At 33.1% G+C, this 14,176-nt stretch overlaps 1 protein-coding gene across 6 annotated transcripts in view; it reads left to right on the top strand.

Annotated features, from left to right (window-relative positions):
• fsd1l (fibronectin type III and SPRY domain containing 1-like) overlaps positions 1 to 13,879 on the top strand; it is a 44,669-nt gene extending 30,790 nt beyond the window's left edge. Inside the window, exons 9-14 of one of the 6 annotated variants that reach the window (XM_073840588.1) lie at positions 722 to 851; positions 3,031 to 3,066; positions 4,430 to 4,527; positions 7,971 to 8,222; positions 10,044 to 10,132; positions 13,010 to 13,879. In XM_073840588.1, the coding sequence (XP_073696689.1) occupies positions 722 to 851; positions 3,031 to 3,066; positions 4,430 to 4,527; positions 7,971 to 8,222; positions 10,044 to 10,132; positions 13,010 to 13,195 (791 nt within the window). In that variant the 3' untranslated portion in view covers positions 13,196 to 13,879. The remainder of the gene's footprint in view (positions 1 to 721; positions 852 to 3,030; positions 3,067 to 4,429; positions 4,528 to 7,970; positions 8,223 to 10,043; positions 10,133 to 13,009) is intronic. The other 5 variants (XM_073840589.1, XM_073840590.1, XM_073840591.1 and 2 more) reach the window with 5 other exon arrangements.
• The last annotated feature ends 297 nt before the right edge of the window (positions 13,880 to 14,176 follow it).

Raw genomic sequence — 14,176 nt, forward strand, 5'->3', positions numbered from 1 at the left:
TTTGCATCACAGGAATAAATTATATTTTAAAGTATATTAAAATAAAAACCATTATTTTATACTGCAATAACATTTTGCATTTTTTTTTTGTCTGTATTTTTAATCAAACAAATGCAGCCTTGATGAGCATAAGAGACTTCTTCAAAAAATTACAAATCTTACTGATCCCAAACTTTTGAGCGGCAGTGTATACATTCAAAAAGTTTGGGGTCATAAAGGGGTCTATTTTTTTTTTTAAGATTTATTTTTTGGCCTTTTTGCCTTTATTATGATAGGACAGATCAGATAGGACAGGAAGCGAAGTGGGTGAGAGATAGGGGGCGGGAACGGGAAAGGTCCTCGAGTCGGGATTCGAACACGGGACGCCCGTAGAAGGGGTCTATTTTTAATAGAAATGAACACTTTTATACTTCAAGGTTGCAGTAAGTTGATCAAAAGTGAGAGTAAAGACATTTGTAATGTTACTGTTTCAAATAAATTTCTATTCATCAAAGAATCCTTTGATATGTAACTGTTTTCAACATTGATAATCAAATCAAATCAGCATATTAGATTGATTTCTGAAGAATCATGTGAGGCTGACAACTGGAGTAATGATGCTGAAAATTCAGCTTTGATCACAGGAATAAATTACATTTTACAATATGTTTACTTTTAAACAGTATTTTGAATTGTCCAATTAGTACTTCTGTGATATTGATGGTTTGCCTCTCTGTGTTAGCGTTTAACTTCGGCTTTGACTCCACGTCATCTCATCTAAATCTGAAGGTGGAGGACAGGAGCGTAGAATGGGATCCTCAGGGAGGAAAAGGAGTCGACAGCAAAGTCAAAGGGAAGGAGAACAAGGGCAGGTAAGAAGTTTAAGATACAGCATCATTCTTTTATCGAGTCAGCCATGGGTGAGATGAAACGTGTTTTTGCACTCTCAAATGAGATTTAAATATAGTTCTGAAATTTCTGCTTCATCCCACTGAAAGCTGTGTATGTTATATGATGTGTCTTTGGAGGTTTTCAGGATTGGGTGGTAGTACTCGGGTTTATTAATCAATACATCAGTAAGTGTTGCTGTTAACTAAAACTAAAGATTTTAAAGGGTTAGTTTATCCAAAAATGAAAATTAGCCCATGAATTACTCACCCTCAAGGCATCCCAGGTGTATATGACTTGTGTATATCCAATCAGAGTTATATTAAAAATTGTCCTGGCTCTTCCAAACTTTATAATGGCAGTGGGTGGGTGTTTCTCTTCAACAGTCCAAAACAAGTCCAATAAAGTGCATCCATCCATAATAAAGTGCCTCAAAGCTGGGAAGAGCCAGGATAATTCTTAATATAACTCCGATTGGATTCAACTGAAAGAAAAAATTCATATACACCTAGGATGCCTTGAGGGTGAGTAAATCATGGGCTAATTTTCATTTTTGGGCGAACTAACCCTTTAATGCCATGTTCGGTAACTGTAATGAATCTCAAATAAAATAAAGCTTAAATTTTAGATGAAAAACATAAATGATTTTGAGAAATGCTGCCTTTGCAACTTACTGTATTAAAACTGTGTAAAGTGTGAATGAAAGTTGAAATGATAAAATGACTAAACCTAAAACTGAACCATTTTTTTAAAGTTATATAGAAATATAAAAAAAAATAATAGTAAGAAAATTACGAAAAATAAGTGAGAAAATGATACAATAAAATTACTGAAACTTTAACTAAAATGAAACAACAAAAAAGCTAAATTAAAATATTCAAATAATATAATATATAAATATTACTAAAATAACACTGATGTAATAATCCAAATTTTAATTTAGTACTAAGCCTGTAAAAATAAAAGCAGTCAACATACTCATGCCTGTGATATTTACAGATATCACTTTATCTGTACAAACCAGCGATATACATTACAGTCTTGACCGTCGTCTAATGCTCAGTTAAAGTGGTTAAAGTTGCTCTTTACAAAAAACTGGTAAATTAATAACACTGTTAAAATGAATCTAAAATGAATATATCTTCTTCTCATATTCTACATCATAATGTTGTAATGTCTAAATTCACTTTTGGAAGGATCAGTTCACTTCCTGAACAAAAATTTACAGATAATGTACTCACCCCCTTGTCATCCAAGATGTCTGTCTTTTTTCTTTAGTTGTATGAAATTATGTTTTTTAAGGAATTTCAGGTATGTTCTCCATATTGTGGACTTCTATGGTGCCCTAGAGTTCCAAAATGCAGTTTAAATGCAGCTTCAAAGGGCTCTAACCATGGAAGAAGGGCCTTATCTGCTTATATGCTCGTCTTGTCTAGATGCGCATATGAATTCTCTGTAATCAGGGTCAAGACAGTTAGGGTATGTCGAAAAACTCCTATCTCATTTTCTCCTCCAACTTTAAAATCGCCCCTACATCGCTGTTTTACCTTTTTTTGTAAAGGGCTTGGAATTTAACCTTCTTTGCATGTTCACTTTGTAAACACTGGGTCGGGACTTCTGCAGCAATGTAGGATGATTTTGAAGTTGGAGGAGAAAATGAGATGGTATTTTTTTTAACATACCCTAACTGTCGCACAGAGTTTGCATATACATTGCAGAGCTAGACAAGACAAGCATTAGAGGTTAAAAAGTATATAAGTTGTAATATTTTTTAGAAAACAACTGATCATTTCGCTAGATACGACCCTTCTTCCTCGTCTGGGATCGTTTAGAGCTCTTTGAAGCTGCATTTAAACTGCATTTTGGAAATTCAAACTCGGGGGCACCATAGAAGTCCACTATATGGAGCAAAATCGTGAACTGTTTTTTTTTTTATCGACTTAAGAAAGAAATACATCTTGGGTGACAGGGGGAGTGAGCCAATTTTCTGTAAATTTGTTTTGGAAGTGAACTAATCTTTTAAAATCACTGATTTTGGTTGACAGTGTTGAACTGATTTAAACGAAGTAGTGTGAATTGGCAATAACGTAAAAATAAAACATTTTTAACACAGGTGCATCCCTAATAACTCCCTGCTCTTGTTTTTCCTTTTCTACCAATCAGCAGTGCACATTTCACCAATCTGAAGAATATGTCAAGGTGACCGTGTGTCTCTTAGCAGTGGCCTTTAGCTCTTTCTGACAGCAATAAACCCAACGCTACCGCTGGCTTACCTAGAGGCCCTTTATACCAGCTCCTCTCTGGGCATAGTGTTCACAAAGACAGATCTGAGCAAAGCGTTTCATGAAAAAGGATCACAGATCACTGGCCAACTTTAATCTACCTTTTATCTTTCAGTGCCATAGCTCTGAGATTACAAATTGATCATTTTAAAAGATGCATTTCTTCAAATTGTTTTCAAATACCGGTGATCCTTATTCATGAGATGTCTGTTCTTCTGAGGGGTTTTCTATGTTTCTAAACTGAGTGATTATGGATTTTGCATGTGCCGCTTGTGAGTGTTACTCAAAGTAGATTCAATAGAATTTTATAATATAGAATCATTAGTTCTGACAGGGATTCAGATCCAAAAACTCTGTCAGCTGTACTTCTTACCTTGTTTAAAATGATGACCTACTGTAAGTATTAGTTTTTCAGCACATTTCTAAATATAAAGTTGCTTTTTCATGCTCACATCCTTATGACTATGGTGAGTAAGCTTTCTTCAGAAATCTCCGCTCTTATGCTCATCAGTCATTCCATTATGGCAAACAAAGTGCACTGAACCACATCAATTTTGCATGTAATTACACCTGTCATGCATTGCAGCTAAACCATCTGGTATGCCAAGAACCTAGTGATAATGCTTCATCTTCTGTGACGTCTATTTAAAAGGATGGGTGCCTTTTGTTTGGGTCGCCCCTTACCGGCCAGCTGTTCATCCGCTAATATGTGGGATCTTGCATATGGCTAATGGAGGAGGGGAGATTAAGAGCCCTGCGCAAAGGGCTCAGTCATTCCTCTAAAATCACATTGCATTAGTATGCATTAAAAAATAATACTTATTTGTGCACTTTGTTGAATTTTATATGAAGTACACAAAAAATGCCTATAGTGTTTTTGCCTTATTGATCAATAATAGCCGTTCATAGTCTGCAATCCCATTAGTGTTTAGATTATTTACACATAGCATAGCAGTTGCTTTGGTGTTTTTTGTTGCAGTAAATGTATTGAGTAGCATTGCATCACTTGTGCTGCTGTGGCTAACACATTACGCATTGCTTCTTCCATTAATTTCCATTAGATATTCCATAACTCCAATAACCATCAGTTGTAGGCATCACAGGGACATGCTGTGTTTGATCACTAACTAAAAGCAACTTGCTCTTCTTTCTCTTTCTTTCTCTGTGTGTGTTGTGGGATTTGGAGTTTGTGTTTGCGTATGTTTTGATGATTGATCTTTGTAACTGAAGTGATGTGTTTGTATATATAGTGATGGTGTGTGTCTCTCTGATGGTTTCAGAAGTGGAACTCCGTCTCCTAAAAGAACGTCAGTGACTCGTTCACCCGCCCCGAGAGGAGCCAGGGATCGCTTCACCGGAGAGTCCTACACAGTCCTGGGTACCAAAATAGCTGATAGTCAATAGACGATTCATTTTGGAAGAAGTGTCGTTATTTTCTTCTCTTCATCAGTTTTGGGAAAATTGTCCCTGTCCCTTAAAGGATGTTATATGACATTGTTAAAAAGAGCTTTATTTTGTATATTTGATGTAATGCAATGTGTTCACGCGGTTTAAGGTTTAAAACACACATTATTTTTACACATACTGTACATTATTGTTGCTCCTCTCTGCCCTGCCTTTCTGAAACGCGCCAATTTTTTAGGCGAGACACTGCAGGTGATATAGTTATTGCCTTACTTACCCAGTTGATTACATTGATAACTGCAGACATTTTTTGTATTACAAGTTTTCTAAAATGTTAGGTTTTAATATGCAAATGAAGCATTTTTATTGAAATATGCACTAATTTGCATACATTTCTAGTACAAAAATCTTAAAACTGGATGAAGTCAGTTTCAAAATTCTTGATTAATTAAAAAAAAAAATGTTTTTACAGAGGGAATTTTGGGTATGTCGTTTTGTCACTCCATAATTCAGAAAATACTTAGAAAACGATATATTTTTTACAATTTTGGGGAAATAAAATGTATAAAATCAAGCAAATTATATGTGACCCTGGACCACAAAACCAGTCTTAAGTCGCTGGGGTATATTTGTAGCAATAGCCAAAAATACATTGCATGGGTCAAAATGATTGATTTTTCTTTTATGTCAAAAATCATTAGGAAATTAAGTAAAGATCATGTTCCATGAAGATTTTTTGTAAAATTCCTACTGTAAACCTATCAAAATGTAATTTTTGATTAGTAATATGCATTGCTAAGAACTTAATTTGGACAACTTTAAAGGTGATTTTCTCAGTATTTTGATTTTTTGCACCCTTAGATTTCAGATTTTCAAATAGATGTATCTCGGCCAAATATTGTCCTATCCTAACAAACTATACATCAATAGAAAGCTTATTTATTGAGCTTGCATATGATGTATATATCTCAGTTTTGTAAAATTTAACCTTATGACTGGTTTTGTGGTCCAGAGTCACATATAAGAACAAATCCCTCTGTAAAAACCTTCAGGATATAGACAGGAATAAAAAGGTAAAGTTGTTATGGAATTGTGTGGTAAATACAACTGAACCACTGATTTCTAGTTGTGTCCTCTTTTGGAAGGCCAAAAAAGTAGTTTTGCTACTCCATGACATGGCGACAGTGGCAACAATACTACTGCACTGCAAAAAATGCTTTTCTACCTTAGATTTTTTGTCTTGTTTCCAGCCAAAATATCAAAAAATTCTTAAATCAAGAAGGATTTTCTAGACGAGTAAACATTTTTTTCTTGTTTTCAGAAAAACAACTCAAAATTAAGTGAGCTTTTGCTTAGAACAAGCCAAAAAATCTGCCGATGGGGTAAGAAAAAAAAATCTTATTTCAAACAGAAAACAAGATTATTTTTCTTACCCCATTGGCAGATTATTTTGCTTGTTTCAAGCAAAAATGTACTTAATTTTGACTTTTTTTTCTGAAAACTAGACAATAATTTCTACTCATCTAGAAAATCCTTCTTGATTTAAGAATTTTTAGATATTTTGGCTGGAATCAAGACAAAAAATCTAAGCTAGAAAAGCATTTTTTGCAGTGTGTATAGCGAGTATAAAAGTCACACCTTCTTTCTTTGTGTATACATTTGGGCAGTTTTATGTAAATCTTCCCACACAGTGATGTGTTTTTTGTTTGGTCGTGTTTGAATAAGGCGTTTTAGGAAAGGGTGGCTAAAACTGAACTTTCATAAACAATATCTCTTTGGTTTAAGTCTTTAATCTTTAGCTACTTTACCGATTTTATATATGCATGAACAGCTTGTAAACTCCAAAGACAAAGAAAACATGAAATCACATCATATGATCCCTTTAAAACTTGGGGTTTAAAAGACAATTCATATTCAGTAATATCATCAATTTGAAGGCACTGATACTATCAGATAAGAACAAACCACAAATATTGACACTAATGTCTCCTGCAAAGCTGCTTTACAGGCTAAATTGAATTTATTTGATAAATAATGTTTGTTAATGAACATGAACACTGTTAATTTTGCTGCTTTGAAACAATCTGTATTGTATACACTGCAAAAAATGCTTTCCTAGCTTAGATTTTTTGTCTTGTTTCCAGCCAAAATATCTAAAAATTCTTAAATCAAGAAGGATTTTCTAGATGAGTAAAAATAATTTTCTTGTTTTCAGTAAAAACAAGTCAAAATTAAGTGAGTTTTTGCTTAGAACAAGCTAAATAATCTTATTTCAAACAGAAAACAAGATATTTTTTCTTACCCCATTGGCAGATTATTTTGCTTGTTTCAAGCAAAAATGCATTTAATTTTGACTAGACTAGAAAACTAGACAATAATTTTTACTCATCTAGAAAATCCTTCTTGATTTAAGAATTTTTAGATATTTTGGCTGGAAACAAGACGAAAAATCTAAGCTAGAAAAGCATTTTTTTGCAGTGTATAAATGTAAGTTGACTTCTAAACAACAAATGCTACACATTAACCATAAATTTGGCTGATTTTAATAATTGTGACCCAGGACCACAAAACCAGTCATAAGGGTCTTTTTTTTTTAATTGAGATTTTACATCATCTGAAGGTTGAGTAAATGAGCTTTTCATTGATGTATGTTTGTTAGGATAGGACAATATTTCACTGCAAAAAAATGCTTTTCTAGCTTAGATTTTTCATCTTGTTTCCAGCCAAAATATCTAAAAATTCTTAAATTGAGAAGAATTTTCTAGATGAGTAAAAATTATTGTCTAGTTTTCAGAAAAAAAGGTCAAAATCAAATGCATTTTTGCTTGAAACAAGCAAAATAATCTGCCAATGGGGTAAGAAAAATTATCTTGTTTTCTGTTTGAAATACGATTTTTTTTCTTACCCCATTGGCAGATTATTTAGCTTGTTCTAAGCAAAAACTCACTTAATTTTGACTAGTTTTTTCTGAAAACAAGAAAATTATTTTTACTTGTCTAGAAAATCCTTCTTGATTTAAGAATTTTTAGATATTATGGCTGGAAACAAGATGAAAAAAAACTAAGCTAGAAAAGCATTTTTTGCAGTGTTGGCCGAGATACAACTATTTGAAAATTTGAGGGTGCAAAAAAATCTAAATGTTGGGAAAATCGCCTTTAAAGTTGTCCAAATGAAGTTCTTCGCAATGTATTTTACTAATTAAATAAATACTAACTTTTGATATACTTACAGTAGAAGTTTTACAAAATATCTTCAGGGAACATGATCTTTACTTAATATCCCAATGATTTTTAGCATAAAAGTAAAATTGATAGTTTTGACCCATACAATGTATTTTTGGCTATTGCTACAAGTCTACCCATGCGACTGAAGGGTCACAAATTTTAATTGAGCTCATGTGTTTGTATACCTGTTTAGGTGACACAAGTATAGAGTCTGGTCAGCATTACTGGGAAGTGAAGCCTCAGAAAGACTGTAAGTCCTACAGCGTTGGTTTGGCCTACAGAAACCTTGGGAAATTTGACCAGCTGGGGAAGACCAACACCACCTGGTGTATCCACGTCAACAACTGGCTGCAGAACTCATTTGCGGCCAAACACAACAACAAGGCCAAGAATCTGGACGTCCCGGTACCGGACTGCATAGGAGTGTACTGTGACTTTGATCGGGGTAATGTGCAAAATATTTAATATTTCTAAGACCCTTTTCTGCTTTGAAATCTAAGTAATTGAGTAACTTTAATATAGTTAGTAGTATTTCAAGATGAACACATACTGAAAGCATATCAGGCTTTTTAGGAGCATTTATTTGATTATATATACATCATTTTTAGAAAAATTGTGTTAAAAGGTAAGCATCAAATAGCAGGCTTTTGAGGAGCATTTATTTGTTCATGTCTCAATTATCTTTGTATCGCATTGCATTACATGTTTTGAAACTGCAGAGCTTTGAAAATTAATATTAGCATTTGAATATTTTCTTACTATTACATTATTGGCAGATATAGAATGACAACTGATATTTCTATTATAGAATCTGCAAAATGTTAATTATATTACCAAAATAAGAGAGATCATACAAAATGCATATTATATGTTTACAAAAGTCCACAAGAGAAAATAATAATTGAAATTATAAAAATGTCCCCATTCAAAAATGTACATACACTTAATTCCTAATACTGTGTTGTTACCTGAATGATCCACAGCTGTTTTTTATTTAGTGATAGTTGTTCATGAGTCAGATTTGAACAGTTAAACTGTCTGCTGTTCTTCAGAAAAATCCTTCAGTTCCAACAAATTCTTTGGTTTTTCAGCATTTTTGTGTATTTGAACCCTTTCCAACCCTTTCCTGTATGATCTTTTCACACTGAGGACAACTGAGGGACTCATATGCAACTATTACAGAAGGTTCAAACACTCACTGATGCTCCAGAAGGAAAAACTATGCATTAAGAGCCGGTGGGTGAAAACTTTTTGAATTTGACAATCAGGGTAAATGTAACTTACTTTGTCTCCTGGGAAACATCTAAGTATCTTCTGTAGATTTTGAAGGGCAGTACTTAATGAAAAAAAAAAAGATATTTAGGCAAAATAAGAAAAATGTAAAAATAAGAAAAATCTTCATTCTGTTCAAAAGTTTTCACCCCCCGGCTCTTAATGCATAATTCTTCCTTCTGGAGCATCAGTGAGTGTTTGAACCCTCTGTAATAGTCACATATGAGTCCCTCAGTGTGAAAAGATGGATCTCAAAATCATACAGTCATTGTTGGAAAGGGTTCAAATACACAAAAAAACTGAAAAACCAAAGATTTTGTGGGACCTGAAAGATTTTTCTGAAGAACAGCAGGCAGTTTAACTATTCACGACAAACAAGGGACTCATGAACAACTATCACTAAACAAAAAAAAACAAAAAAAAAAAAACAGCTGTGGATCATTCAGGTAACTCAGTATTAAGAATCAAGTGTATGTAAACTTTTGAACAGGGTCATTTTTATAAATTCAACTATTATTTCCTCTTGTGGACTATATGTAAACATCTTTTATGTGAAACATCTTATTCAGGTCAGTACTAAATAAAAATTACATGCAATATTATGCATGCATGCACTGTATGCATTCACTCTTTTCTCAGAAAACATGAAAAAGGAAAACTTTATTATGAAAAGAAAGTCAAAATTATATTGATTCAGTAGCTCACACCTGATTACTTGTCTCTGTGATCCATGTCCTCTGAGTTATTACGGGTAGTTTAAGAGTTGTATGTTGAGGTCATGCTCCATTTTATCTGACTGCCACAGTCTATAGGGAACATTATAGCCCACCCTCGGGTTTCTCACATGTGCAATCAGATACCCTCAGATTGAGTTTCTGCCATTTCCATTCATGCTTTGCTTGTGAGCCGGTTCCTATCCTGCATCGCCTGAATAACTTCTGCATGTAAATGTGACTGCTGCTGTTTATTAATGGCTTTGTGTTTTTTTTTCCAGGCCAACTTTCTTTCTATAATGCTGAGAACAAACAATTGCTCCATACTTTTAAAGTGAAGTTCACCCAACCTGTTGTGCCAGCTTTCATGGTGAGTTTGGAGTACAAACATTATATAACCATGCAAATAGTGGTTATTCTAATGCAAACCTTGCCCAAGCATTTCCACACTGCAAAAAATGCTATTCCTACTTAGATTTTTTTATTTTCTAGACAAGTAAAAATGATTTCAGTCTTGTTTTCAGAACCAAAAACCAAGGCAAAATTAAGTGGGGTTTTGCTTAGAACAAACTAAATAATCTGCCAATGGGTTAGGCAAAATAATTTTATTTCAAACAGAAAACAAGATTTATTTTGCTTACCCCATTGGCAGATTATATTGCTTGTTTCAAGCAAAAACTGAAAACAAGACAATAATTCTTATTTGCCTATAGAAAATCCTTCTTGATTTAAGAATTTTTAGATATTTTGACTGGAAACAAGCCAACAATCATTTTTTGTAGTGCATTTTTACATTAAATTCTTGCCTATCCTTTTTATAAATTATATTAAAGGAAAGTTCATCAAAAACGAAAATCTGCTCACCCTAAGGCCATCCAAGATGCAGATGAGTTTGTTTCTTCATCAGATTTGGAGAAATGTAGCATTGCATCACTTGCTCACCAATGGATCCTCTGTAGTGAATGGGTGCCGTCAGAATGAGAGTCCAAACAGCTGATAAAAACATCACGATAATCCACAAGTAATCCACACCACCCCAGTCTATCAGTTAACATCTTGAGAAGTGAAAAAAAGCCAAAAGCTGCATGTTTGAGAGAAACAAGTCCTTCGTTAAGACATTTTTAACTTCAAACCATTGCTTCTGGCTAAAATACAAGTCCTCTGTCCATAAAATTGTTTCCTCTAGTGGCAGGGTGTCTGTGGGTCCTAAAAATGTCTTAAATAACGTTTTCCTAATAAAAGGCCTTAAAAAGTCTTAAAATGTCTTAAATATAGATTTGATGGGTCTTAAATATTATTTTACAATAATTTTCTTTTTTCCCCCTGCCCCGCGGTAGTTACATTTTACTTGCCCGACCGGACAAACAGCCTGATTAAAACTTGAGTGACAAAAAAATTAGCAGCGAAGCATCGAAACGCAGGAACGATTCTTCTTATTTTAATATATTCAACGTAAACAGCAATTAATAATGGATAGTATATTTCCGGTATCAAGGTTGTGCTGCTTGTCAATAAATTTTTTATTTTTACATTTTTTTTTTTATTTGTAAAAAAAAAAAAAAAAAAAAAAAAAAAAAAAAAAAAGTATTTACTTAAAAAAAAAAAAAAAAAAAAAAAAAAAAAAAATATATATATATATATATATATATATATATATATATATATTTTTTTTTTTTTTTTTAAATATATATATTTTTTAATTTAAAAAAATTGTTTTTTTAATTTTAAAAGTATGCACTTACAAAAATTAATCTCATAACATTATTTATTGAAGTTTTAATTTAGCAGTATAAACTTAATCTGATTGGTAATAGCTCTATAGAATTTATTGATAAATTGTAATAATTTGACATCAAGGTGATGCATACATTCCAGAAGTTTCAAAAATAGGCCTCTATAAAGCTAAATAAAAATGCATATTTAAGTATGTAAAATCATAGAACACTGATAAATATATTGCTTCAGAATAAATTGTTTACACCACTAAAATCTCAGTGATGTGGTACTTCTGTGGGGATAAATTGTGTGGAATATTGTCTTCTGATATAAAAAGTTCACTGTAATCGTGGTAACAAATATCATTTATGACAACGTTGAAATGTAGTATTCTTTTTACATTAAACACATAAAATATTACATATATGTATGTATTAAAATGTGCATGTCCATTACAGGTTTATGTTTTAAATTTTATATAAGTTGGTATTAAAAAGGTCTTAAATTTCACTTGTTCATATCTGCACAAACCCTAAAGTTGTCTCATCTGAATCAAGAGAGAAGTATGCAGAACTCATGCACTGTTTAAAAAGCAAAAACAAATCAGTTCTAAACAAATATATAGATTTTTAGATTAGATTTTGATGTGAGAGGACAACAGGAAATGAACTTTTTCACTGAAGGAAGCGTTGTTATTGGACTGTGAAGACATATTTTGGCCAGAAGTGATGGTTTGAAGTTAAAAACATCTTAATGATGGTTTCTTACAAACAAAATGCAGCTTTTGGTTTCACAGGATGTTAGTTGATGGACTGGAGTGGTGTAGATTATTTGTGGATTATTGTGATGTTTTTATCAGCTGTTTGGACTCTCATTCTGACGGCACCCATTCACTGCAGAGGATCTGCAGCAAGTGATGCAATGCTACATTTCTTCAAATGCAATGAAGAAACAAACAGATTGAATACATTTGTATGGGGTTATTTTTGTGTCTTTATTCAAACAAACATACTGTGTTTGAGAGTTAAACTAATTATTTTGTAATTAAAAAATAAAAGCTTGCAAAAAAAGTCTTAAATCTCAAAAATAAAGAAATTGATAAAATCATTTGCAGTGCGTGTACGTTTTTTTTACAATCTTTATTTTTCTTCGTGCACTTCAAACAGTTTTCATTGCGAAACCACAAATGTTGCTCTTTTCTGTGGGTCTAAAATTTTTGTTTCGCAATGAAAAATGTTTGAAGTGCACAAAGAAAAATAAAGATTGTAAAAAAACGTACACGCACTGCAAATAATTTGATCAATTTCTTTATTTTTGAGATTTAAGAAGACTTTTTTTCGCAAACTTTTTAAATTACAAAATAATTAGTTTTACTCTCAAACACAGTATGTTTGTTTGAATGATAAAGACCATACATTTGTAGAATATTTTTAAATTAAGCAAATTTTCAAGGAACTATTCCTTGAAAAAGGCCTGCTAAGGTAAGACTGAATGTGACTGAGTGTATTGAATCCGTGTGTTTGTGTTTCAGGTGTGGTGTGGCGGTCTGACTCTGTCTACAGGCCTGCAGATACCCAGTGCAGTAAAAAGCTTCCAGAAGACAGAAAATGGGCTGGGAGGATCCAACAGCAGTATATCTCAGCAGGATCCCTCAGTAGCCTGTGATATCTGCTTGTACGATAAACTGCCTTCAGTAGAAACTTCCCTGATGCCGTGACCCGATCTCTCAGAGACATTGAAAACCTAACCAGGAAACCGTTTTGAAAACTGGACACACTTCCTATGGCGAGGCATGTTGACTTCCAGGACAAAGAGATCATCGCCGCAGCTTTGGCTGGGAGAATTTGGACCTCGTTCTCTTTGACAGACGCTTGGTTTCGTCAGGAGAGGTTTGCTTCAAGAAAGCTAGTCGCTTTATCAGGGAATAGTTGAGTGCACTTTCTTTACTGATTTTAGTTTGAATGATGACATGCTTTTTTGAGTTGTTTGTCCTTCGCTAGTTTCTTATATTATTTTAGTTTTGTTCTGTGTAGTGTGAGTGTGTTAACTCCTTTCTGTGGTATTTTCTTTTTTCTTTTTTTTTTACATTAACTGTACTGATATCCTCAACTCTATAGATCATCCTTCGGTTGTTGAGTTTGAAACGGAAAGCTTTGCACAAGTGTAAAAATGATAAAAGCTGCTTTTAATGTCTCCTCATGGTCATACACTGTTATTATATCTGGATACTTTTGGATGTGGACTGTACATTTTTGTTGTATACCTGTGTCATCCTGACTTATGTTGATTTTTAAGTCATTTAGGTCTAATTTTTTTTAATAAATGATCAAACCTCCATCTGTTTCTCTGTAACACTCCTTTATGAGCTTCAATCCAAACATTAAAGCTCACCAAAGACTTCTGCTTGACTCAATGTTTACTTTTTTGTCTCTAGCGCCATCTAACGGTGTAATCCCGAAACAACAATAAAGTGCATCTCGGGCAAATAATTAACAAAAATAAGAAGTTTTAAATTAGCTATAAATGTACAAGCTGTAGTTTGTAATTAACGCTTTCAGGCAAATAAAAATATAAAGGACTCATGGATCTAGAGTCAAATTGTGGTATAAAGGATATTTATATTCTATTGACATACATGAAAACAACGCCCTCTTGACTCCTCCCAGTGTATTATGATTATTATTTTCCAAACCTTGGA

This window comes from Garra rufa, chromosome 5 (genome assembly GCF_049309525.1).
Source record: "Garra rufa chromosome 5, GarRuf1.0, whole genome shotgun sequence".
NCBI lineage: Eukaryota > Metazoa > Chordata > Actinopteri > Cypriniformes > Cyprinidae > Garra > Garra rufa.